This window comes from Mus caroli, unplaced genomic scaffold, assembly GCF_978045245.1.
Source record: "Mus caroli unplaced genomic scaffold, Mus_caroli_1 scaffold_14, whole genome shotgun sequence".
Taxonomy (NCBI): Eukaryota; Metazoa; Chordata; class Mammalia; order Rodentia; family Muridae; genus Mus; species Mus caroli.
In genome coordinates this window covers 108,489,769-108,514,118 of record NW_028227269.1, presented here as the reverse complement: position 1 = coordinate 108,514,118, position 24,350 = coordinate 108,489,769, and the positions used below count along the sequence as shown (strand labels likewise).

The following is a 24,350-nucleotide window of genomic DNA, read 5'->3' as shown; positions in this document are numbered from 1 at the left end:
GCAGGGAGACACTTCCGTGGTCATTTTGTGGAGCACCAACATGCTCGGTAACCTGCTTGGGGCCACACTAGTTAAGGGTCCATGCCATGAGCAAAAGCTGCAAGACTGGCAGAGAATGCACCGGCAGACAAAGGCTGGAGGCAGGACCGGTTGTGCTCTGCAGTCTGACCCTGCAGGCCAGCGTGACTCCTGGGACAGGCACCCCTGCGTTGAGGCCCCCGTGTGAGAGAGGCTGAGGAGCTGTCCTCAGAGCAGCATTCGCAGGCTGAACCCGACCTCTCGGTCCTGAAGGCCCTGCTCCAGCCACTTGCAAACCCTCCTCTGAGTCTCTCACCACAGCATCACGGCCAGGCCTTTGCCTGAGTTCTCCTTTCAGTGGACACACTTTTGACTAAGTCCCGTCCTAAGCAACAGTAACCCAAGAAATCAGAGATTTAATGTGCTAATTACATACTGTCACATTGTTAGTATATGATTACTAAACAAAATAACATTCAACTATGAATCACTTCAAAATCTTCTCCGGTGTTGCCAACTGTGGTGCATGCTGACCACATCTGGAGGCCCTGTGGCCATCCCACAGGACAGAGGAGAGGGTACCACAAGTCACCCTTGCTTTGGTTAACTACTCAGCCAAGTGTGCAGTTCGGGTTTCTAGCTGTCCACTCAATAAGGAAAAAGAACATGACTTTAATGCCCATGGCTATGTTCTTTTTTTCCACTGGGAGGACAGACTGACTGGCTGACGGTCAGACAGACAGACCAAATGACCAAGCAAGTGACCCTTTCCTCCCAGCCTTTGCTGACCCTTGCCAGCTGTGGTGGCTTGAGTAAGAATGGCCAACACAGGCTCATGTGTTTGCATCTTAGTCCCTAGCTGATTAGGGCTGTGTCCTTTCTGCAGTGGGTGTGTCCTTGTTGGAGGAACTGTGTCACTTGGGAGTAGGCTCTGAGGTTTCAAAAGCCCATGCTAGGCCCAGTCTCACTGTGGCTGTGAACCAGGAAGTAGAGCTCTGAGCAACCGCTCCAGTACCATGATGATAGTGGGCTAACTCTCTGAAACTGTGAGCCAGCCCTCATTGCATGCTTTCCTGTATGGTGGTGGCTGTGGTGTCTCTTCACAGCAACAGAATACCAAGACAGCAGCGTTGGTAGTAAGATGAAGGACTAAAGATCCCAGTGTTAGATTCTCTCTGTGGGTCCCAGGCCCCAGGTTCTATAAAGTTTCACTTTTGAATTTACACCGTATGATTGCAGCTCAAAGAAGAACATTTCTGGATGTTGACAATAGGCAAATTCATTCTCTTACTTTAGGAACATTCTATAGGAATAGTGTGTGTGTGTGTGTGTGTGTGTGTGTGTATCTCCCATCTTACAGACAATGGATTGACAGTTGCATCCCCACACCCCCAATGCCATAAAACAAGAACAAACCAACCAACAACCAAACAAAATCCAACCAAACTCCACTCAAACGTGAATCGGTTCTGTACACCATCCGGTTCCTCCATTAGGACACTGCTGCTGAGCTCAGCATGGTGGAGCACGCCTGCAGTCTCAGTACTCAGCGTGAGGACAGGAGGGCAGGGTCATCTTGGACATTTCCGAGACCAGCCCAGACCACTTGAGACTGCCACTCATCAATAGCTTTGTGCAGATGTTCTGATTGCTTATGCCATATCAAATTCTCTTATGGAAGTAGCAAGAAAGTAACAAAATGTCCCACGCCTTGGTAAATGTGAGCTTTGTATACACATCAAGGCATTAATAGCAACATAGCAAAGACAGCATCTCACTTGTGGTAAAACAAGTAAAACTAACAAATGAATAAAGGGAAAGCAGTGCACATCTTCCCCACAGCTCAAGGGGCTTCTCCCAGGCTGTGAACATCCCTGGGAGAGTTCTTACCCTCGTGCCACATGGCACCATCACCCCCGTGCCACACAGCTACTCCCCTGGCACCACTGCCATTTGCTGCTCACTTGAAACTGTCAACACGTACAAAAGTGCTCATAAATGTCTGACCCGTGAACACTCACAGGAAAGCCCCGACAGCCATACAGCCAACCCCTTATCACCCACCCACCCTACAGAGGCTGCCCTGTGACTGGGCAGGCACTACAGCCGCAAACTGTAACTACGAAAGCCCAACTCAGCCTACTTGAAAATAACATACGAGGTTTTAAGGTCTCTACTCCTCATCTCCTTCCCAGTGCTGGCAGCGGGAGCTAATGGTTGCCTCTACCATTGATGGCCACCAAAGAACAGGCCACTTCAACTGGGCCATGAGATGAAGTTCAGTCAGATTTAGCTGAATGGGCCTTCAAAATGTCCAGCTGTGTAACGTGACAGGCTGTAGAGAGCCTTTCTGAGAGGAGGTAAGCAACTGTTTGGAGTCTTGACTTATTGGTAAGCCAAACTTTGTGGCTTTCCCAGAGCAGAGCATGTGGCCTGCTCAGCATCTTCTAGTAATGATGATCCTCGTCAATCCACACAATGACTTCCCAAGTGAGCAGAGTGCTCCCAGGTCCTCATCAATCCACACAATGTCTTCCCAAGTGAGCAGAGTGCTCCCAGATCCTCATCAAAACACACAATGTCTTCCCAAGTGAGCAGAGTGCTCCCAGGTCCTCATCAATCCACACAATGTCTTCCCAAGTGAGCAGAGTGCTCCCAGGTCCTCATCAATCCACACAATGTCTGCATGTGAGCAGAGTGCTACCAGGTCCTCATCAAAACACACAATGTCTTCCCAAGTGAGCAGAGTGCTCCCAGATCCTCATCAAAACACACAATGTCTTCCCAAGTGAGCAGAGTGCTCCCAGGTCCTCATCAATCCACACAATGTCTTCCCAAGTGAGCAGAGTGCTCCCAGATCCTCATCAAAACACACAATGTCTTCCCAAGTGAGCAGAGTGCTCCCAGGTCCTCATCAATCCACACAATGTCTTCCCAAGTGAGCAGAGTGCTCCCAGATCCTCATCAAAACACACAATGTCTTCCCAAGTGAGCAGTGTGCTCCCAGGTCCCCACCAACCATCACAATGTCTACCCTGGTGAGCAGAGTGCTCCCGGATCCTCATCAACACACATGTCTGTATGTGTGAACAGAGTGCTCCCCAGGTCATCCTCTCCCCCCATACCAGACAATATCTATATGTCTGAGCAGAATGTTCCCTAGATCCTCACCAACACACCGTCTCCTTGCATGTACAGAATGCGAATCTACAGCATGACAACATTCACCACACCTTCCAGCTGCTGTGTATTTAAAATAATTTTATTTGGATTAGCATTCCATTTTATAATGATGCCCATTCAAAGTCAAATGTTTGATCTTGTTCACTTGCACCAAACTTGATCATCTAGGAAGCAGGTCATATCATCCTGGCTATCCTAAATTTATTTATTTATTTATTTATTTATTTATTTATTTATTGAGATAGGGTTTCACTGTGTAGCCCTTGGTATCCTGGAACTTGCTGGCCTTGAACTCAAGAGATCTACCTGCCTCTGCCATCCTCTGGCCTTGAACTCAAGAGATCTACCTGCCTCTGCCATCCTCTGGGATTAAAGGCGTACACCATCATGTTTGGCTGGCAGTGAATAATTTTTAAAGGAATTTTTAAAGTTCATAAGGGCAGAACTCACCACTTCAACGTTTCAAAGGCTCTTCATTGCGGGGATACCCTATACCGCCCGGGTCAGCACCTCTACTCCCCTCTCTGTCAGCCGCAGCCATCACAATCACCTCAGCTCCTACCAAGTTGCTTAGTCAGGGTATTTCATATAAAACATGGACTCTGGGGTAGCAGAAGTCAGTTGAAGTATTATGTGGCAGCTCTGAAGGCAAACACTTTTGGGTCTATGGGACTTCACTGGCATAGAACTGGTGAGATTTAATAAAAGGAAAAAAAAAAAGGAAAAAAGGGAAAAAGCCCATTTTAACACCAAAAGGACATTCTAGGGCTAAAGGGCAGTCCTTTATACTGGAACCCAAAACACAATGCCCTTGTTCTTCCTTTGGGTAGTCACAAGTTCTGCCATGGAGCTGCACAGGGGTTGGGGCATGACTGAGTCTGGCTCCAGGAGAACTAAGAGTCTGTGGGCACAAGTCACAGCCCTGATGTCCCAGGGAATGAGCAGACTTCATCTTGAAAGAGTCACATCATCTTGATGGGCAAGACTGACCGAGAACCGAATCTATATCAGGACCACTACAGAACCGAATCTACATCAGGACCAACACAAGAGGATGGTGGCTTTGAAGAGGACATAGGCCTGTGAGTCTGGTTACGTCTTGGCCCCAGCTAGATGGGAGGCTTCAGCTTTCTAGTTGGCCTCCGGTCTGGAGAGGTTAGAGGCAGGCAGGACAGCCTTCACAGTCAGAGGACCAGCAGCAGTTCTTCCCTTCACACAGCGCGCACTCGCTCGCTTGCTCGGAGGGTGTGTGAGCCACAGGGTGATGCTATCTGCTTCTTAGATGATTGGTTTCCCATGCAGCTGAACAGTCACAGTTCTTACCCTGACCTGTAACTATTTAAGTCCAGAGAGGTTTTCATGATGAGTCCTTCAAGTTTCAGAGGCATAAACATCTGGGAAGGCTTTCCCCCAGACTTGGAGGTGCTCCTGGGGAGTGTAGGTGGGTGGCCCTGTCTGCATCACTGACTTCATATGGGGAGGTCACACAACAGAGGAAAGAGATAGGGTGTGCCAACAAGCAGATTCTAAAATTTACCTGGAGATGCCAGAGGCCCCAAAGTATCAAACCACCTTGGGAAGAAGATGGAGAGATGGGAGCCCGCATCCCGTGGCCAGAGCTAAGAGCAAAGCCAAAGCAGTCAAGAGCAAGTGGCTGGGAGCTGAGGGTGGAAACCAACGGAACAGAGTGGGGCCCAGGAACGACCTTCTCACATAGGGCACACCAACTTTCAGCAAGCCTGTCAAGCAGGTTCAATGGGGCAGGGAGCAGTCATCTCAAGAAATGACAATGGGAAAACAGGGTGTCCACATGCCAAAGGCTAAAGGCCACCCTTCATCTGATAACAGCCAACTCCACACTGATCAGAAGGTCTAAAGCAAGCTGTAAAATGACTTGGAAGGAACAGAAGCAAACCTTGGGGTTCTGTACAGCTCCTTAGATGTGGCTCACAGAGCACAGGGACAAAAGGAAGCAGCCTTTGTACAGATAGAGCCACTCTTCGGCAAAACAGTAAGGACACCCAGAGTGGAAAATACCTTGCAAAGCCTAAATCAGCAAGGGCTGCGCAGTCCACAGTCCCACAGCCACTGGCCACACCCTTCCGGCCATTCTACACTCTACCAGACCTGGGCTCCTCCCCTCTTTGTTCATCTAGCTACCCATTTATTGTCCGGCCCTGCTGTGGCCTCCTCTTCAGCACCAGGAAAACCAAAGCCACCAGGGCCAACTTCCTCCCTTACACACCCTCCTGCTCCAGAAAAGACAGGGGCCCTTCCTCCGTCCTCCTCAGGAGGCTGTGAAGGTCAAGCTTTTTCATCAGAGTTGCTCTCAATCATCTTACCATTTACCATGAAAATAACAAACAAAAGAAAAGGCCCAGGCCTACCAGGGGCATGCACCAAGCTGGTTCATTCAATGAAAGGAACAGAGAACCGAGACGTCAGCTAACCCAGAAGGGCAGAGCAGGAGCCAAGCCTCACCAGGGGCCAACCTGGACACTCCGCTTACACTCTGTTGCCTTGGCAGACCAGGGCAAGCGCTGAGAGGGCCTGCCTGGCCAGAAGGACTAGGAAAGACAGGTTCTGGGCCAAGTCTCAAATCCAAAGCCAGGATGGTGGTGCTTCAATTCCGTATTCTAGCCATGAACTGGGTAAAAGCGTGCATCTGCCTCAAGGAGCAGGAGGGAACGCCCTCCTTCTTGCCACAGCTCTTCCTTCTGCATATCTGCAAGCTTCAGGGTACACACACGCCCCCCTAGTCCACTCTCCTACTGTCAGCATCACTTTCAGTTTCTTCTGAGCATGTCATCAAAGTCATAATGAACCCTCAGGGCACCATGGCTCTCTGTTCTGCCTGTGCTGCTCTGCCATCAGCCCTGAGAAGGACTTTGCTACTTACTTAACGAAACCTCATCCTGGTCTGACCGCTCCCCCATTCTCCCCCCACCTCCCACCCCCACACTTAGCTCCCTTTGCTCTAGTGCTACCAATCACCGCCGCCTGCCCTCTCAGTGCCTCTGAAAGCAATCACACAGAATACACACAGCACCAAGTCTCGGACTAAGCACATGGCCCAGCGCCATGCTGGTGACTTCTAAACCCTCGCCTAAAGGACATCAAACTCTACATGGCCATGGGCAGGAGCTGAAGACTCAGTTCTGCTGTCCGTCCATGGATAAGGATTTCTTGGATTTGAAGTAAGCTGAGCAACCTGGTTTCTGTGTGACAATCAAGCTCATCTGGTATAGAAAAGGCTGAGCGGTCACCATGCTCCCAACAGTGCACCCAGGATTCCAGAACAGGGAGATTTCTTCACGGTACAGATCATGAATCATTTGTATCTACAACCATTTCTCCTTCAACAAATGGGTGAGCTGAGCCAGAGCCTGCTTCCGGAGGAAGGTGCCTCTGTTTTACAAGAATTCCACGCTACTTAGCGTTGGCACAAAGAAGAGAGTTACCACACTGCCAGACTCTCAGGATGGCACTAAACACCTTTACCAGGAATAACATCAAGTTCAGCAATGAGATACTTGCCAGCTTTGCTTTAACAAATCCAGGTAGACAGTGGCTCTCTCGGGGTAGCTGAGGTCCTTAACTCAAACGCAGGCAGGTCACCATGAGCACCAGGGTTGTGAAGAGGCTGCAGCCGGCACTGGATACAGCTACACCGCTCAAGGCCCTGGTGAGTTAATTCCACCATAACCACAAGCCTTTGGGAAGAGCCTTACCTTCCTGCCCCAGGATCTGCATCTTGTGTTTTTTCTAGATGACACCATCAGATTGACCAGCCTGTTTCGGGAGCCCGCAATCTACACCACTGTAAACGCAGCAGACACCTCTGCCGAGATCTCCACGATAAAGGAACCTGCAAGAGCAGCTTCCCATGCCTGTCTGGAGCATGTGAGCCCAGAACTATGAGTCAGAAAGCCCAAGGCCTCTGTCACCAACTGCTCCAGGACCTCAGGCAAGCTGGCAAACTCTCTGCTCTGAATTCCACAACTGTAAAAATGGGGCTAATAACACCTGTTTACCACCTCCCAGCAAAGAGGACGGTGGCTAATGAACACCTGCAAGGAGCTTTGAAGATGAAAAAGGTTCCCCTGTGCTAATGACAACAGTGAGGGTCACTTTACTCTCCCTGGGAGCCACAGGCTGCCACCAAAGCCATTCATCCAAACTTTTTGCATAAACAATATGAAGGGTGGTGATGCCCGGCACACTGGGTAGTAGGAAGGACCCCGCACTGCCAGCTCTGCCTTGGGGCTGATGGGTAAATATTTACCCAGGCGGTCTGTCTAGTTACTATGGATGCCACAGTTAAGGCTATTAACTTGGCTGATAAGTCCCTGCTTCTTGCCAAAGAACACTTTACTGAGAATGCTTCTTCAAGTTTCCTCTATTTTTTTAAACATTTAAATGAGAAGTGTGTTGTCGGAAATTACTTTGTGGCTCCAAGTTTAGCCTACGATTCATGTATAGAAGTCTCTTTGTGAAAAATAAAAGGGTGGAAAGACTCAAATAAGCCAAAGGCCCCTCTGATCTGCTACACTAAACTAGGCAAACAGAAGGCTGGAGAGGCTTCGTGTGTGTGTGTGTGTGTGTGTGTGTGTGTGTGTGTGTGTGCGTGCATGCGTGTGTGTGTGTGTGTGTGTGTGTGTTCCTGACTTCAGTTCCCAACAACCACATGGTGGCTCACAATCATCTGTAATGGGATTCGATGCCCTCTTCTGGTGTGTCTGTAGACAGCTACAGTGTACTCATATACATAAAATAAATAAGTCTTTAAAAAAAAAAAAGAAAAGAAGTTATCTGGTCAAATACATTTCTAAAGAGAACATGCTTGCAGACTCGGGAAGGTAAAGACTTAAGCCAGACTCCTTAAAGGACAGCGTACCCTCCCCTAGATCTGACAGCTTTGATGTCTGGACAATGTCATCTGACAACTTAGGAAGGGCTCTGTCTGGAGGGGAGGAGAGTCACTCAGTGAGTGTGGCCTAACCTTTAAAATTAAAATGTCCTTCAAATGACCACTGACAGTCGCAAGACTAAAAGGTCCACTTAGGCTCAGGTCTGAAGAACTAAGAAAAGGAAGCCATGGCCCATCTCCAGGCCTTACACGGGGACACCACCCTGAAGCTACACCAGGAAGAGATGCTCTGCCTTGTTATCCCCGGCACCTGCAAAATGACCAAGTGAACCTGCACCAAGCTCTGGAAGGTGGCAAACGCTACACACTTGCCTCCTCCTTCCAAATGCTTACCTAGCCCAAAAATGTTAAACCACGTTTACTGAAGGTGCAGGAGACTCAACCCAGTGTTTACTCCCTGAATGCATAAACTGCATGAGGCCGGTCATAAAGGTGCCAGCAGCTCAGAGCATCGCTCGCTACAAACTTACAAAAAGGTCTGTTTTCTCAAATTTCTTTCATTTTGCTTGTTTTCCTTACTAACTGAAGAATAAAAAGACTAGAAACTTTCTGTGAATAAAAGCACTTTTATAATATTTGTGTTTGTAAGTAAACACACACACACACACACACACACACACACACGGGCAAGCGCCTTCAAGCGCCCACAGCAGACTGCAAACGCATGGCAAGCACTCTGCTGTGCAGGTGGATGCAGAAGGCAAGGGAGATTTGGTTTTAGTTCTGATTAAGAAAAGTGCAAGAAGCCGGGCTAGAGATTCTTGGGATAAGGTTTTCTGATTTTGTGGTGTCAGAACCCACCTACTCACTTACAGTGTCAGGTTCTATGTACAGACCAAAAGGAGCTTTGATTGGGTGGGTTACATCCAGAGATTCCGACCATGGAGGAGAATTTTTAAAATGTCACCCTCTCCTTAAATTGGTTATTAATAGGCCTATTTCATGGCAGAGCACACCTTTACTAAAACAAACTTATTTTTTTAAATTTGGGTGAACGGTACTATCCTACACGTTTGTATATGTCTCTGCAGGAGACTTAACAGAAGGCAGGCAGGTTTGCATGGCTGCCTCTGTATTCAACTTCCTGTGGTGAGGTGTTTTTGTCGAGGAGTATGGGAAACACACACACACTCTCTCTCTCTCTCTCTTTCACACACACAGTCACACACACACACACTCTCTCTCTCACACACACACACATACTCACACATACACACACACACACACACTCTCTCTCTCTTTCACACACACACTCTCTCACACACACACTCTCACACACTCTCTCACACACTCTCTCACACTCACTCACACACACTCACACATACACACACACTCACACACACACTCTCTCACACACACACTCTCTCACACTCACTCACACACACACACACACTCACACACACTCACTCACACACACACTCACACATACACACACACTCTCTTACACACACTCTCCACACACACACACTCTCTCACACACACACACACACACACACACACACACACTCTCTCACACACACACATACACACACACACACACATGCTCACTTCAGCAGCCTGAGCATTTCCAATGCTCTTCCATCTGACATTCAAACTCAGGAAGTGACAGCTGCAGCTTTAGTTACTTTGGTTGTTAACTCTGGTTTTGTTTGTTTGTTGTTTTGTTTTTTGAGACAGGGTTTCTCTGTATAGCCCTGGCTGTCTTGGAACTCACTTTGTAGACCAGGCTGGCCTCGAACTCAGAAATCCGCCTGCCTCTGCCTCCCAAGTGCTGGGATTAAAGGCGTGAGCCACCAGGCCTGGCTGGTTGTTAACTCTGATTGGCTGATTTTTGACACTGTTTTACTCTGTAGTCCAAACTAGCCTGAAGCTAACTGTGATCCTCCTGCCTCGGCCTCCTACATGCACCAGCCACTATACCTGGCCAGCAAATACCACCTCTAAGTCTTAGCTGCACTGTGGATCTGAAGCTGTGCTGATGAAGTCCAGGTACCTGAAACTCCTCTGGCCTGCAGTGCACCCTCACTGACTCCAATTGCTGGCATATGCCTTGCGCTGCGCTTATTTGCTGGTCCCTAGGACTCGTCCCACTGTCACTGAACAATGCCACCAATCCCAGCAGGGCAGCCTTCCCTGGGAGCTCTCATACTTACCATGCAGATGCAAATTTTCATCAATCTACACTTGGTTTGAAAGCTTTAATTTTACACGAGGCCAAAAGTAGTCTTGTGACCGTTTCCTTTGAGCCGATAAGCTCGCTTCTTGCATATCCGAGGAATTGTGCCCAAATGTTCATGTCCTAAACACAATGTGACTTTTGGTGTTTCAAGTAGAAGTGAAGGAAGGTCCTAGGAAGGTGGCTGGAGAAGTAAGCTTGCAGCTCAACTTACCAAGAGGGGGCGTCTCCTCTGCAGAGCCAAAGCGCTGCGGCCATGCCTAGGCGGCCATGCTGAGCTGCCTCTGTGAGCTTTGCACTTCCTCACACAGACTTGAGAAAGTTTGTGTCAGAGGAGGGATTTTCTAAAACAAGTCACCTTCATCAAGGTAGACAGGCATGTGCATGTCAGAGCGCGTGGTGGCCGATAGCTGGGCCCCGCTACCTTCTTCTATGAAAGCAGCTGTTTACCCATCACTGTCTCACCATCAAGCCAGTGTCTACACAGCATTTAGACTATCTGAAAGGGGCACCCGCAGAGAGACCCCTTGATGGTAGCTCTGCGACTCTGGGGTTCCTGGTGTGTAGACTACAGGGCTGTCACAACCACCGAGTTCTGAGTATGTGGCTCGCAGGTGCATGTGGTCTACACAGAGCTGGAAGACTCGTTTCTGTAGCTGTGCAGGAGCAGAAATCAGCTACAATACATACACTGCTTCTCATCGCTAGACTGAAGGGTCAGCAACTTTGCAAGAGTTATGATTGCTCCCTAGAATGGAGCATTACTGTCCTCAGGGTTTCATAAGTTAAAACACCACAATTTAGAAATACCACTTATAAGCAACACAACCAGCAACACAACCACAAAAAAATTCAGCATATGATGAAAGCTGTCATATGCAAATCATAAAATCCCCAAAATATTAACATATCAAGCTCTACTAAAGCACCACGATATTAAAAATTAAAACAATAAGACTTAAGGTTACACCTGAGATATCACTTAGCTCGAATGCTGCCCAGTCTGACAGGAGAAAGTTGAAAGCAAGCTGAAGGGAAAGCAGAGAGCCAGAGCTTCCTAGTTACACACGACAGCACCAGCTAGGCATGGTGGCATATGCCCAAAGTCCCAGACACGAGGGAGGCTCAAACAGCCCAGGAGTCTGAGACTAACCTGGGCAACGTAAGCCCCATCTCAAAAAAAGGGGGGAAAATCAACAACAAAAAAGAAATGCATCCCTATAAGCAGTGAGTCCCAGCGAAAGCATCCGACTACGAGCACACTATGCTCAAAGCTCAAATGGGAAATGACATGGGAAATGACACGTGTGCGATCCGGTCACAATCGGCATCACTGACTTCAAAACTGAACATGTCTTATGGCTGTTAACGCTAAGACTCTACTTTGACAGTTAAAAACCTAAGTTCGAGTTTTTAGGTTGGACTTGACAAAATTAAAAAAAGGCTGGACCAATCAGCCAGGCAGTGGTGGTGCACGCCTTTAATCCCAGCACTTGGGAGGCAGAGGCAGGAGGATTTCTGAGTTCAAGGCTAGCCTGGTCTACAGAGTGAGTTCCAAGACAGCCTGGGCTATACAGAGAAACCCTGTCTTGAAACCCTCCCCGCCCCTCCAAAAAAGGCTCCCCCAGGGTTAGGACATGCTCCACAGAAACCATGGAGGTGGCACCTGGGATCACCCAGGAGATAATTTCACACACACTCACAGGGCACTGAAGGTGCTGCTTTAGTGGGGCAACACAGAAAGAGATGAAGAGGCTTGGGAAGCCAGAGGCAAAAAGACCTCAACTGAACTTTAAGGAGAGCAAACATGCAGGTGCCCCAGCTGTAACTGTGGTTAGCTCTTGGGCTCTAGAAAGAACCACAGGCACCCCACAAAAGGGTCCCCATGGCCACCACTAACATGTGGAGAGACTCACAACATTTCATTCTAAGCTCCTGGCTTATATTTACTTGTTTATTCCTCTCACAAACACTGAAAAGGTAAATCAATTAATTTTCCTATTTCTAGGTACAGAGAAGGGCTCCCCTGCCTGATATAACCAAGGTTTTGGATCTAATCCCGTGTCTTTATCCTTACCCTGAAGCTCAGAGGAAACCTTGGTTTTATCTCCTTGAGAACCTTAAGGGCAGCTAGTTACTGTGTAAGGCCAGTAAGAATGCTGTCAATATCAAATCAAGCATGGACCCCAAAATACACGGGGAGCCGTGGGGCCGCTGTGAGTTAGCAACCAGGGGATAAAACAGCCAACACACAGGGCAGCTGTGACCAGGTCGGGAGCAATTCCTGTGCTGTGACAGGTCTGTCACACTCTGCCTAAGGCACAGCGTCTCTAAAGTTCGTCCCTCAAACATCCTGAAGAATGTAAAGCCTTTGTCCCAGTGAATGGGTACTGCGGTGTCTCCTTCCCTGCATCCTCCACTCTGTGCATCAGCATGCTGCTTTAGACTTAGTGGCCCCTTTACTACCCGAGCAAGGTGCAGACATCCTGATGCGTCACTGATAGACACTTTAGTCTCCATTCCCTGACAGTAAGTTACAAAATCCCATCTTTACCACACCCAGAGAAGCAAGGACGTCCACAGCACCAGGGCCCTGCAGCACACTGGGCTCCCCAACTGACGCAGTCCACAGTTAGCAGGTTTCACTGCAGGTATGTGTCACAATGTAGCCCCAGGTTGGCCCTGAACTTACAAGCATCTCAGGCTAGTCTTGAGTCTTTGGTCCTTTGACATCAGTCTTGCAGCACCAGAATTACAGATCAGCACCACTCCAACACAGCTTCATTTTGTAGATATTTTAAAATAACATTTTAAATATATTTCGGAACATGTGTGCACATATGTCAGAGGGCAGAGGACAAGTTTCAGGATTCCATTCTCTGCTTCGGCACACGAGTTGCGGAGACAAAACTCAGATCATCAGCCCCTCCCTCTGAGCATCTTGTTGGGCCCCTGAGTTTGGTATTTTCACAAACAAGAAGCTGATCTGCATTTACTCATAGCGTCTAACCATGACACTTTAGCCTGCATTCTTAAACTAGAACCATTTTTTGATTTATGGATAATTCACGAACCTAAAATAAAACCAGTCTTCTATCTGCTCAGTGTGTAGTGACTATGCTTGCTTTGGGCAATCTCTAGTCAAACTTAAAAAGGAAGACTAGCTGGGCGATGGTGGCTCACACCTTTAATCCCAGCACTCGGGAGGCAGAGGCAGGTGGATTTCTGAGTTCGAGGTCAGTCTGGTCTACAGAGTGAGTTCCAGATCAGCCAGGGCTACACAGAGAAACCCTGTCTCGAAAAACCAAAAAACAAAACAAAAAAACAAAAAACAAAAACAAAACAAAAATAAAAAGGAAGACTTTAAAATGTTTTCAAAATTACATTATAAAAATTTTAAGAGAGAGAGAGAGCGAGAGAGAGAGAGAGAGAGAGAGAGAGAGAGAGAGAGAGAGAGAGAGTCAAGGTCAGAGGACAACTTGTAGGAACTGGTTCTCTCCTTTCACCGTGTGAATCCAAGGACTGAAGTTGAGTTACCAGACTTGGTGGCTCCTTTACCTGCGGAGCCATCTCTTGAGCCTGACTGGTTTGTTTTTGCTACGTAGCCCAGGCTGACCTTAAAGTGACTATGCACCTCAGACTGGCCCTGATCTTAAAATAATCCTCCCTGCCTTAACCTTCCAGCGGGCTAGGAGTACATCCCATCACGTGGTTTAAGAAACAGCTCTGGGCTGGAGGGAGGGCTCTGTCATTAAAAGCCCGTCTGCCCTTGCAGAGGATCTGAGTCTGTGCCCTAGCACCAGTGTCTAGTGGCTCACACTACCTGTAAATCCAGGAACAGAAGGTCCGGTGCCCTCTTGTGGTCTCCTGGGGCTCCAGCACTCATATGCACATACACAGACACACATATACAAAAATCTTAAAATGTATACGGAAAAAAACCAAAAAAACGTGTACAACCCACAGCAAGCCCTACTCTCTCAGGTAAGAAGCAACTGCTGCTCCCCAGGCATCACAGGACACAAAGTCCTATGTGCAGGAGACAGTGAGCATGTAGGGATACAAGGGGACTGTCCCCTCACCTCGTGATTCTGTGACAGGAGCTGTGCTGGGCTCTGACTGTCTTAGACTTACTGCATTTCTGTAATCCTGCAGAGGGCGCTCCCTGGTCTCTCAAAGGGCGGGGTGGGGGGTGTGTGGAATAATATCTTTTGGCACTGGAAGGACTCAAAAGGAAAAGTGGGACAGGTGGATGTGGCCTTGGTCCTGCCTCTGCTCTGGGACAGACACCCGAGGCAGTACCCACATAGTCGGCCCCCAGGCTGGGTGGAGTGAGGTTCAGACAGACACAGCAGGATAGCTGCTCCCCAGCAGGCTGGAGCACAGAGAGCAAGAGTGAGAGAGAGCGAGACCCGAGTGAGTGAGCCAGTGCTCCTTGAGCCAGCACGGCACTGTGGGACAAACACAGAACAAATCCATGTGGGGTGAGGACGCACAGGCACTACAGCCTCGCACTTGCCGCCAATTCTTTTCCTAGGTCCAAACGCCCCACCCAGCCCTCCCGGTCACCTAACCCAGGTTTTCCAGAGCCGGGGCTGTTGTCCTGAGAGAGCTTCTCTTCTTCCTGCCTCCACTGCCAGAGTGCTCCATGAGAAGCTGGGGGCTGAACCCTGGGCTTCATGGGTGCCATGGGTGCCAGGTGATCATTACCTGCCATGCTTCTCTCATTCTTTCCTCAGCTTTCCCTCTTATTCTTCTACACAATTAACATGTCTCAATGGAAAAATAAATCAGAAAAGGCTTCTACTATAAAGCAACCATGTGAGTAGCCTTCTCCCCAACTCCAAGGGCAGAACTAATTCCGGCAGCGCGCACGTGCACACCCCCACGCACGCACACATGCAGACACTAGAGCGCACCTTCCCCAGGATGCCACAAGGTACACACATGCACAGGAAGGGTGTACTGGTCATTCCTAAACTCTGCCACTCAGGGTGAGTGACAGACAGCTCATGCAGTTAACAGCAGGCAACCAGAAAAGGCATCCTTACTTTACAGTCTCACTCGGGCAGGCGGGCAGCTTCCCTTCCCTGTTTGGAGAATGTGGGTAGCAGTGGGTCCTGAGTGCACCCTCCCACCCACACTGCGCAGTCATGGTCACATTGTCGCGCTAGGAAATAGAGACCAGGGCTCATCCGCTTTACTTGCTTCCTGCCTGGTTTAAGTTCTTATTGGCAGAGAGAACGCCCACCAACCCATGACCCAGCGAGGATCTGCGACAGAGAGGGGCTCTCTTCATTAGACCCCACTTCCTAGGAGAAAGAGGCTACTTTAAAAAGGACCACCAGCTCTCCTGCTTCCAGCTGGGTGTCCCCACTGTCACCCAGGAAGTTTCTAAGAAATGAATCAGCACAAGGTTATCAGGTGCAAGACTTTCTGATGGCCCTGAATACAGGTCAACAGGAAGAGGTTCTAGACTGCCTGTCCTGCTTCCTTCTCTGGTGGCTGGCATCTTCCTGGCTGAGCTGTCTCTGCCTGAAGCCTAGCTCTGAGATGGGTCCTCCACGGAGGGCAGGAGGGATCCATGGTCTTCACACAAGCTCAGACAAGCAGGAGTAGCAAGAACAGGTCTGGAGGCAAGAACCCATGAGCAGACCCAGTCTGCTCCCTGCGTGTGTAAATAAGACTTTGTGGGTCGACAGGCAGGCCTCTTCATTTACCGCTGTAGCTGCTTTTGCTCAGGGCCAAAAATATTTAGTCTGGACTTTAGTTGAAAGAGTGCCAATTCCAGACTAGACCTTTGCTGTCCAATTTGACAACCCTGGCTGACACTTATCTAAGATAAAAGAGTTTTAAGTGCTAGATGGTCACATGTGGCCACAGGCTAGTAGAGTGGACATCACAAAGTGTGTTTCCATCTCGGGAGACTGCTCTCTTGGACAGCCTGTGAGTGCAGGAGCTGTGTCATCAAGCTAAATTTACAGCCATCGCTCTCCCCCAAAGGCAGTCAGGCCTGCAGTGGTTAAACCGTCTTCCCTTTGACACTTGAACTTTTGGGAATGGTGAATTTGCCACATTAATCACTGTCAGCATCACCAGCTACCGAACTAACTGGGAGCATACGTCAGGTGAGCAGCAGCACTCACTGCGACTTGACTGCCCCTACCCCAGTGCCCCCACCCACAGGGAAAGCAGGCCACTGCATCTGCTCAAGGACCAAGTCAGGATCAGCCTAGAGTGTGGTTGTCAAACTTGCCAAACAGAAGGTATGCAAAATGAATAAGAAATGAACTCTCGGTATACGACTGTCATGCAAAACAGGGCCATTGAACTGAGCCCCGGCCAGGCCCTGGGCAGCAAACTGTAATCCTCTTGCAAGACACTCGGCCAACAGCCACAATTTCTCTCCAAAAGTGACTTATAAAGATTGCAAACAAGATAAAAAACAGCTGCCTAGATTTGGACTCTAGTCCTACCATTTGAGGGCTATGTGGTCTTGGGCAGGCTGTATTCCCTTTGGAGTGAAAGATCCCTCTGCCTCAAGGAGGCGTGGGGTGGAGGCCACCCTCTCCTGTGTCTTCTTCCTTCCTTCCCAGCACCCCAGTTCCTGTGCTCCCCAGGGCTCCCTGCCCACAGGTGTCTCTTCCTGTCTGTCCTCTGTCCTTCTCCAGCAGGGGACTCTGGGGGAAGGGGCTGTATTGTAGTCCTTTTCAATGAGCTTCAGCACTTGGCTCACATAGCCAGGTCATTTTATGCCTGCTTTAAGAAGTCTTTATGAGGAAATCAAGTATGCCTTCAGACTTAAAATTAGGAGCTATTCCAGCCGTTTGCATTACAAGCCATTTTTAGGTGGCTACAGGTTTCTTTCTGAAAACCTTGAGTCCCTTTCAGGACCAGGCGCATCACCTTCCTTGACAGTTAGACACTGAGCAGCTCGAGGAGGACACTCTGTGATGGGCACAGGAAAGTGTGGAACAGGGCCTCCCATAAATTAATCATTCTATTTATAAAATGTAAAACCAAATGATTCTATTTTTGAACAAATTCATAATTCCAAGAAGAACTAGAGTATCAGGTGTCTAATAAGCACCAGAAGGCTCACAAACCAAAGGGGTTGTTGAGGTTGCCGACCGGGCTCAGTGGTGAGGGGCACTTGTTGCTGTTGGGGAGGAGCTGGCCTCAGTTACGAGCACCTGCGTGGTGGTTCACAAGCATCCCTGAGTCCACTTCTGGAGAACAGGAAGCCTTCTTCTGACTCTCTGGGCACCAGCAGACATGCATGTGGTCCACATACATACATACACACAAGCAAAATGTACACATACATAAAAACTTAAAAATTAAAAAAAATTACCCATAAGGGACCTCCTTACATGTATTAATATAGGACTTGTACCTGCAATCCAGTCAAGTTACTGCTCATTAGCCAATGGCTCAGAATCAACAGACATACTGCTGCCTGGGTTCTGCAGCCGAGGCACCTGTACAGCCGAGGCACCTGTGGTCACCCTTTGCTTCTTCCTGGCCATCTTACATTTAACCACTGTGGAAGCCAACTTCTACAGCAGTTCAAGGAGGATGGAGAGAAAGCTACACATTTGCTTCCTACAGGCCGGCCATTCCGTGACCTACATACACACTGAAAACTTGTTGCCCTTTTAAATCTTAACAACGCCTTTGTCAATGCAAAGCACAGGCACCGCTGTAAAGCTAAGAGCCTAGCAGTTAACAACTAGAACCCCGGCAGATCTCGGCAGATCTGAGGGGTTCACGCAGGAGCCTAGCTCCCTTCAGGCTGCATGGCTAGAGCACACATCCTCCAAAATGAAGTTCTCCTCTCATCAATTCTGCACATTCTGTGCCTGCAGTTCATCCTTAATTCAGAGCTGTGACCGAGGCAAAACCCTTGCAGTATTACCAAACACCAACACCAAGGTAACTCAAACTCCCTGAACAGACAACTTAGCCAGGCCCGCCTGGCCCGCCTCTTTCCTTCCCCCACCCAAGACCTTCCCCGGGCAGTGACTTCACATCCTTTGACATCAGCACAGCCTCGAAAGGGGGATGGGAGAGCAGCGAGAAAGCAGAAAAACCAGCTTTGAACTCTGCGTGCAAGGCCTCCTGAGCCTCAGGCCCCGTAAGTAATGTGTAAAATGCCCACCGATCGGAGGTGACACCCCTGGCCTGCCCAGGCGCAGTCCCGTCAACGTGAAGGGGACTCTGCTGGTTAGACTTCCTGCTTTTCCTATCCAAAGCACAATAGCCATTTATTAACTACCCACGGAAGGTTCCGGTCAGTAGCACACACAATAACTCACCTCGAATGTGGAGAAGGGCCACGGGCTGGAAAGGCCCGTTGGAGTTGGCCGCATCCACCACCATCCCGCTGCCCGCTTTATTACATGTCAACATCTAGGCTCCAGCGGGAAGGGCGCTGTACTCCTTAAGGCAAGAAACCAGCCTCCATTTTAGTTTAAAAAAAAAAAAAGACAAACTGAAGCTCTCTGCAGCTGGAGGGAACTGGCTGCTTCGTGATGTCACTAGGCATGGAGCTCGCTGATTGGCCAGAAGCTGCAACTTAAAATGACACTGGAAAAAAAAAAAGCCTGCAAGCGGAAAGAGCGTTCTGTTTGGCTGTCAGTGTGTGTGCATTAAAAACCTGGGCATTTTCCGGCTTTCCACAGTCTTCATTTCTCACTAACTTTTAGGTAAGAATCTGAGCTCTCAGAGGGTGGCACCAGGGGCCGCAGTCCTATCAGAGAGCATATAAATGACGCCGAGAGCAGCCAGAAGAAAGGAACACAGGCACGCTAGGTCTCCAAGATCTATCGTTCCCCAAACCGGTTCCCCCCAGTTCAGTGGTGCCTTACACCAACCTGTCCTGTGCCCTCTACCTCTCAGCTCTTATTTTATTCATTTAGGGTTTTTTTCCTCCTTTTTTTTTTTTTTTTAAACAGAACTAGGGGATAAGCCTAGGGCCTGGTACTCGTTAAGCAAACCTCTGCCATTAAGCTAGACCTTCAGCCTGAGCAGAGCATGCTGGCACCCCAGTTTCCAGGAAGCAAGGGGCTATCTATTTAAATACTAAAAGCTCCGACCGACCCCGACGGGTCTGGGCTCTGCCTTGTGCTCAGCCTCCTTACTATCACCAGGGCAACTGAGGGATTTATAATCAGACACTCGCTTCTTCCTGAGACCTTGTTTCCGCCCCCAGCCCAGAAAAATGAGGGTTAAAAATCTGTGGAGGAGCTGCTTAATAGTTAATAGTCAGGAAGTGCCACAGACGAAGGTGTGTCTACTCCACAGCTATGAAAACCTTTAAAAGGCACAAAACAGAGGCGGGGGCATAAGAATAAGAACGCAAGGTCAGGTTTGGTTATTTTACATTTAAATAAATTTATTTATTTATTCATCGTGTGTGTGTGTGTGTGTGTGTGTGTGTGTGTGTGTTTTCACAGCTCATGTGGAGGTCAGAGGACAACTTGTGGGAAATCAGTTCTTTCTTTCCACCATGTGGTCCCAGGAATCAAACTTGGATCTTCAGAATTGGCGGCAAATGCCTTTACTCACTAAGCTGTCTGTCTGGCCCATTCTATTTTTTGTAGTTTAAAAATGTTATTATGTTAGATTCCTTAAGTTATGCTTTCTTTAAATTAATTAAGAGATTTTTCTATTCATTTATTATACTACTATTCATATCTTAAAAACAAAAAAGAATTACCATAAAAAAACTATTCTCAGAGAAGAGAGCCCTTCGGAGTCAGAGCACTGTCAGGATGCTGGCGAGACAATGCCTGCTGCGGGTCTGCAGGGAGGCAGAGAGAGTGTGAGGAGGCCGCTTTCAGGACTGAAAAGTCTTCACTTCGGAGAAACATCTCTGGAATTATGCTGTGCCACTTTATAATGCTCAATTCAAGAACAGGACAAATAAACGCCTTTAACTCCCAAACACGCCTGACACATGGCTCCGTGACTTCTGTGGGTCTAGCCTGATACACTGCAGTGAATGAACGAACCCTTACAGCCATTCACCAACAAGAACAGATTTTACCTTCTCAGTAGCCGCTAAGGTCAACAGGAAGAAAAAAAATCTATCTGAATCCCTATCCTCTTTCCTTCAGAGCCAAAGATGCTGCGGGATTCTACAGCTCAGCAGAGCATGGGGGCAGGGCTGAGCTTGCAGGGCTGGGATGGCCCTGGGGCCTCAGGCCTGCCAGGCGAGTGACCTCAGTCCTAGTGTACTATCTCTAACACTCCTCAAGTGGAAGCCACCTGATGGTGTTCTCTGCACTGTAGTTGTGGGCGACAGGAGCAGCCTCTGCTTGGATAGCAAGGTAATGTAAATGAGGTTCTGCCTGCCCACTTGTCTCCAGGAGTTTCTCAACTAACTCCATCCCTACAACCTCCCCGCCCCCACTGCCTCTCAAGACCTGCAGGTGGTGCTGAGGGCAAACGTCACTTCCCTCATGTCACCTCCTGAGTAAGGAGTGATCCAGAGGGACTCAGGCAGACACAAACAGCAATGTGGGAAGGGGCTAAGGGGCCACAAACAGACACTTCTGCCTGCCAATAATTTCCTATGTCATCCGAGGTGAGATGGGGGCTAGCACACCCTAGAGCTATGCTCATGAACTGGAATACAGACAGGCAGGAGAGGAGATGCCTAACAGCTTTATATAACATAGACAAATTCAAAGGCAAAAGAGCAAAGACACTTTTTGATGTATTTTTCCTAATGATCTTACATCAAAGGATTTCAAACCTTATTAGTGATTTCTCCCATACTCTTGGAAACCTTAGGCATATAAAGTAGTTTTTAAAGAATTCTAAGACTATAAAACATGCCACACTAGATATAAGGCGGGCACACCATACTCTCAGCATCCAGCTGAGGCAGGAGGAACTCAGGACAGAATACACAGTAAGCATATATAAAAAGAGAAAACCGCCAGGCATTATGGTGTACTCCTTTAATCCCAGCACTCGGGAGGCAGAGGCAGGAGGATTTTTGAGTTCGAGGCCAGCCTGGTCTACAGAGTGAGTTCCAGGACAGCCAAGGCTACACAGAAAACCCTGTCTCGAAAAACCGAGAGAGAGAGAGAGAGAGAGAGAGAGAGAGAGAGAGAGAGAGAGAGAGAGAGAGAGAGAGAGAGAGAGAACCATAAACAAACAGCCCTAAGGCAGGAGGTGTGCTCCTGAGCTGGACTGAGGTGGGGGGGGGGGCCTCCAACTGTAAAGGGAAGGGCTTGGGCCAGTGGCTGACTAAAGGCCTCCAGCTCTTTTCCTCTCAAACTCCAGGTGGGCCTCTTCAGTTTTTCAAGATAAATGATGAGATTACCCTAAAATTCACCCGGAAAACGAAATGACAACAGCAAGGACAATTCTGAAGAGAGAGGCTAGTGCCACCAACCTAAGTCAACAGACTAACAAGAGTATGACTAGACATACATCACAGGAGAGCAGGGGACAGGAGCAGTGACCCAACACCAACAAATGCTCTCAGACCATGAAGAATAAACCAAGTCGACGGATGGGGGGAATCATATAAACAGCCCCCAGAAGACAGCAAGTAAATGATTCGCAGTTAACTCAAGCCCTTCCTCGCACCAAAAGAAATCCGCTGGGAATGAGACAAGCAAACCAAGACAAGTCACAACTTCTCCAACCCCACAGCTTTTACAAGAGGGATCTTCAGACAAGATGAGGGATCAACCCTACAGCTATAGGCCAGGACTCTTAAAAGCACCGACAGACGCTGAGCAGATCTGAAAACAGTTACTCTGTGTTTTACAAGAATCTATTCTGTTGGTTTTTGTTTTTCCCGGTAGGCTTTCTTTGTGTAGACCTGGCTGTCCTGAAACTCACTCTGTGGACCAGACTGGCCTGGTCTCAAGAGATCTGCCTGCTTCTGCCTCCTGAGTGCTGGGATTAAAGGCGTGTGCCACCAATACCCACTCACCAGAATTAAGACCAATTCAAATAACCCTGACCTTTTTCACATCTCCCTCCAACCAAAGAAAATATTATAAATACAGATTAATAAAATTTATTAGAAAAACATTAAGCCCTTAGGATTTAAATGATCAAGTTTGTGTAAAAACCAAAACTATGAACAATCAGAAACTGCATGGCAGAGTGTGTTTATCTATTAGGGCAATGATAATTTTTTTTTACAAATATCTGTATTTATTTAGTGCACACATGTCAAGGGACAAATGTGAGGGTCAGAGAACAGCTCAAGAGTCAGTTCCCCTTTCCTGCTATGTCGGTCCCAGGGGTCAGAGCCCAGGGGTGACAGCAGCACTTCTGCCCGCTGAGCCATCTTATCCACCCAACTCTAATGATACAGAGAACAGTAACTACGCTGTGCCGGAGCTTTGACAACAGAGCTGTCGACTGCTCACTGGCTTAGAAAACAGTCAGGCAACAGACACCAAGAGGCTTTGCTTAGTAATTTTACTTTAAGAATCCATTCTAAGCCAGGTGTGGTGGCGCACGCCTTTAATCCCAGCACTCGGGAGGCAGAGGCAGGCGGATTTCTGAGTTCGAGGCCAGCCTGGTCTACAGAGTGAGTTCCAGGACAGCCAGGGCTATAAGAACCCATTCTAGAAATAAAATAACCATGGATGAAACAGTTCACTAAGAACATATTTTACAACTGGGCTGAAATATGACACGTAACACAAAATCTATTCTTTATTACATTTAACTGGGTGTGTGCACCCACCCACACCACGCCATGAAACGGAGGACCACCTACAGGAACCAGACCTTTTCTTCTACCACGTGTCATCTCCTGAGCCACCATGCCAGCCCCATCCTAACTAACCATTTTTACATGTACACCTCAGTGGTCTAGAATCTTTCAGATGTGTGCCCTGACGTGGAATGGAGTAATTCCACTCTAAATTCTGTGAGGTATCTCCATACGGTTTTTACAGTTCTTGTACCATTTGATGTTTCTACCAACAGCACACAAGGGCCCAGTCCTCTACCGTCAGCAACACTGGTTTGTGTGTAATCTCGAGGTAGTTTTCATTTGCATCATTAATGATTAGTGATGCTGAGCTTGTATGCTTGGGCCTATGGGTCATTAGTGTATATTCTGAGAAATGTCCACTTGAGTCTTCTATATATTTAAATGAAGTTGTTTTGCTGTTGTCCACGTGTAGGAGTTCATATGGTCAAGATATCAATCTGTTATCAGGCTTGTCATTTGCAAATATTTCCCTCTCCTCTGTAGGTTGCCCATTCTGCCGACGGTGTCCCCTTACACACACTGAGGTTTTAAGTGTGATATAGCACAGTTTACCTAGTTTGTCTTTTATTATCTATAATATTTAACAACGTGTCCAAAAATTCACTGGAATCTAATACCATGAACTCCCCACCACCAGTTCCTTCAAAGACTTTTTATACTTTTGGTTGACAGCACTTAGGATTTTGATGCCTTTTGAGGTAATTATGTTTGTGGACTTCCAGTTTCCAGTACTTTCCCGCTCTGAGCTGGCTTTACTCCTGGCTCTCTACGCTGGTTTAGCCTTGGGTGTTGTTATGGAAACCCACAGTCATCCTGTTTACTGTAACTTTGTTGCTTTAAAATCAAGATGCATAAGGTGCCAGCCCTTTCCTTTTTCAAGATTTGGGATGTCTTGGTCTTCCCAGTAGATTTTAAGATGACTTTTTCTGTTTCTAGATGAAACACCATTCATCTCTCAGTAGGACTGCCTGCATCTGTAGGTCCCTAGGCTGGCACTGATCCCTTAACAACCCTAGGCTTCCAATCCAAGAGCATTGGCTGCTCCGCTGTGGTGGTTTGACTTAATGTCTGGCTCCCATAGACTCATGCATTTGAACGCTAGTCCCATAGGGAGTGGCACTGTTAGGAGGTGTGGCCTTGTTGGAGTAGGTGTGGCCTTGTTGGAATAGGTGTGGCCCTGTTGAGGTGGGTGTGGCCCTGTTGGAGTAGGTGTGGCCTTGCTAGAGGAAGTGCATTACTGTTGAAGTGAGCTATGAGGTTTCCTATGTTCAAGCCCCACCCAG

At 48.2% G+C, this 24,350-nt stretch overlaps 1 protein-coding gene across 10 annotated transcripts in view; it reads right to left on the bottom strand.

Annotated features, from left to right (window-relative positions):
- The window catches only part of Ppp2r5c (protein phosphatase 2 regulatory subunit B'gamma), a 148,809-nt gene that overhangs the window by 88,707 nt on the left and 35,752 nt on the right, over positions 1-24,350 (bottom strand). For 5 of the 10 annotated variants that reach the window (XM_021179521.3, XM_029484947.2, XM_029484948.2 and 2 more), the window contains exon 1: positions 18,626-18,859. The exons of the other annotated variants lie outside the window; for them this stretch is intronic. In XM_021179521.3, coding sequence (XP_021035180.1) covers positions 18,626-18,719 — 94 coding nt within the window. In that variant the 5' untranslated portion in view covers positions 18,720-18,859. Of the gene's footprint in view, positions 1-18,625; positions 18,860-24,350 lie in introns of those variants that run through there. 10 annotated transcript variants of the gene reach the window in all.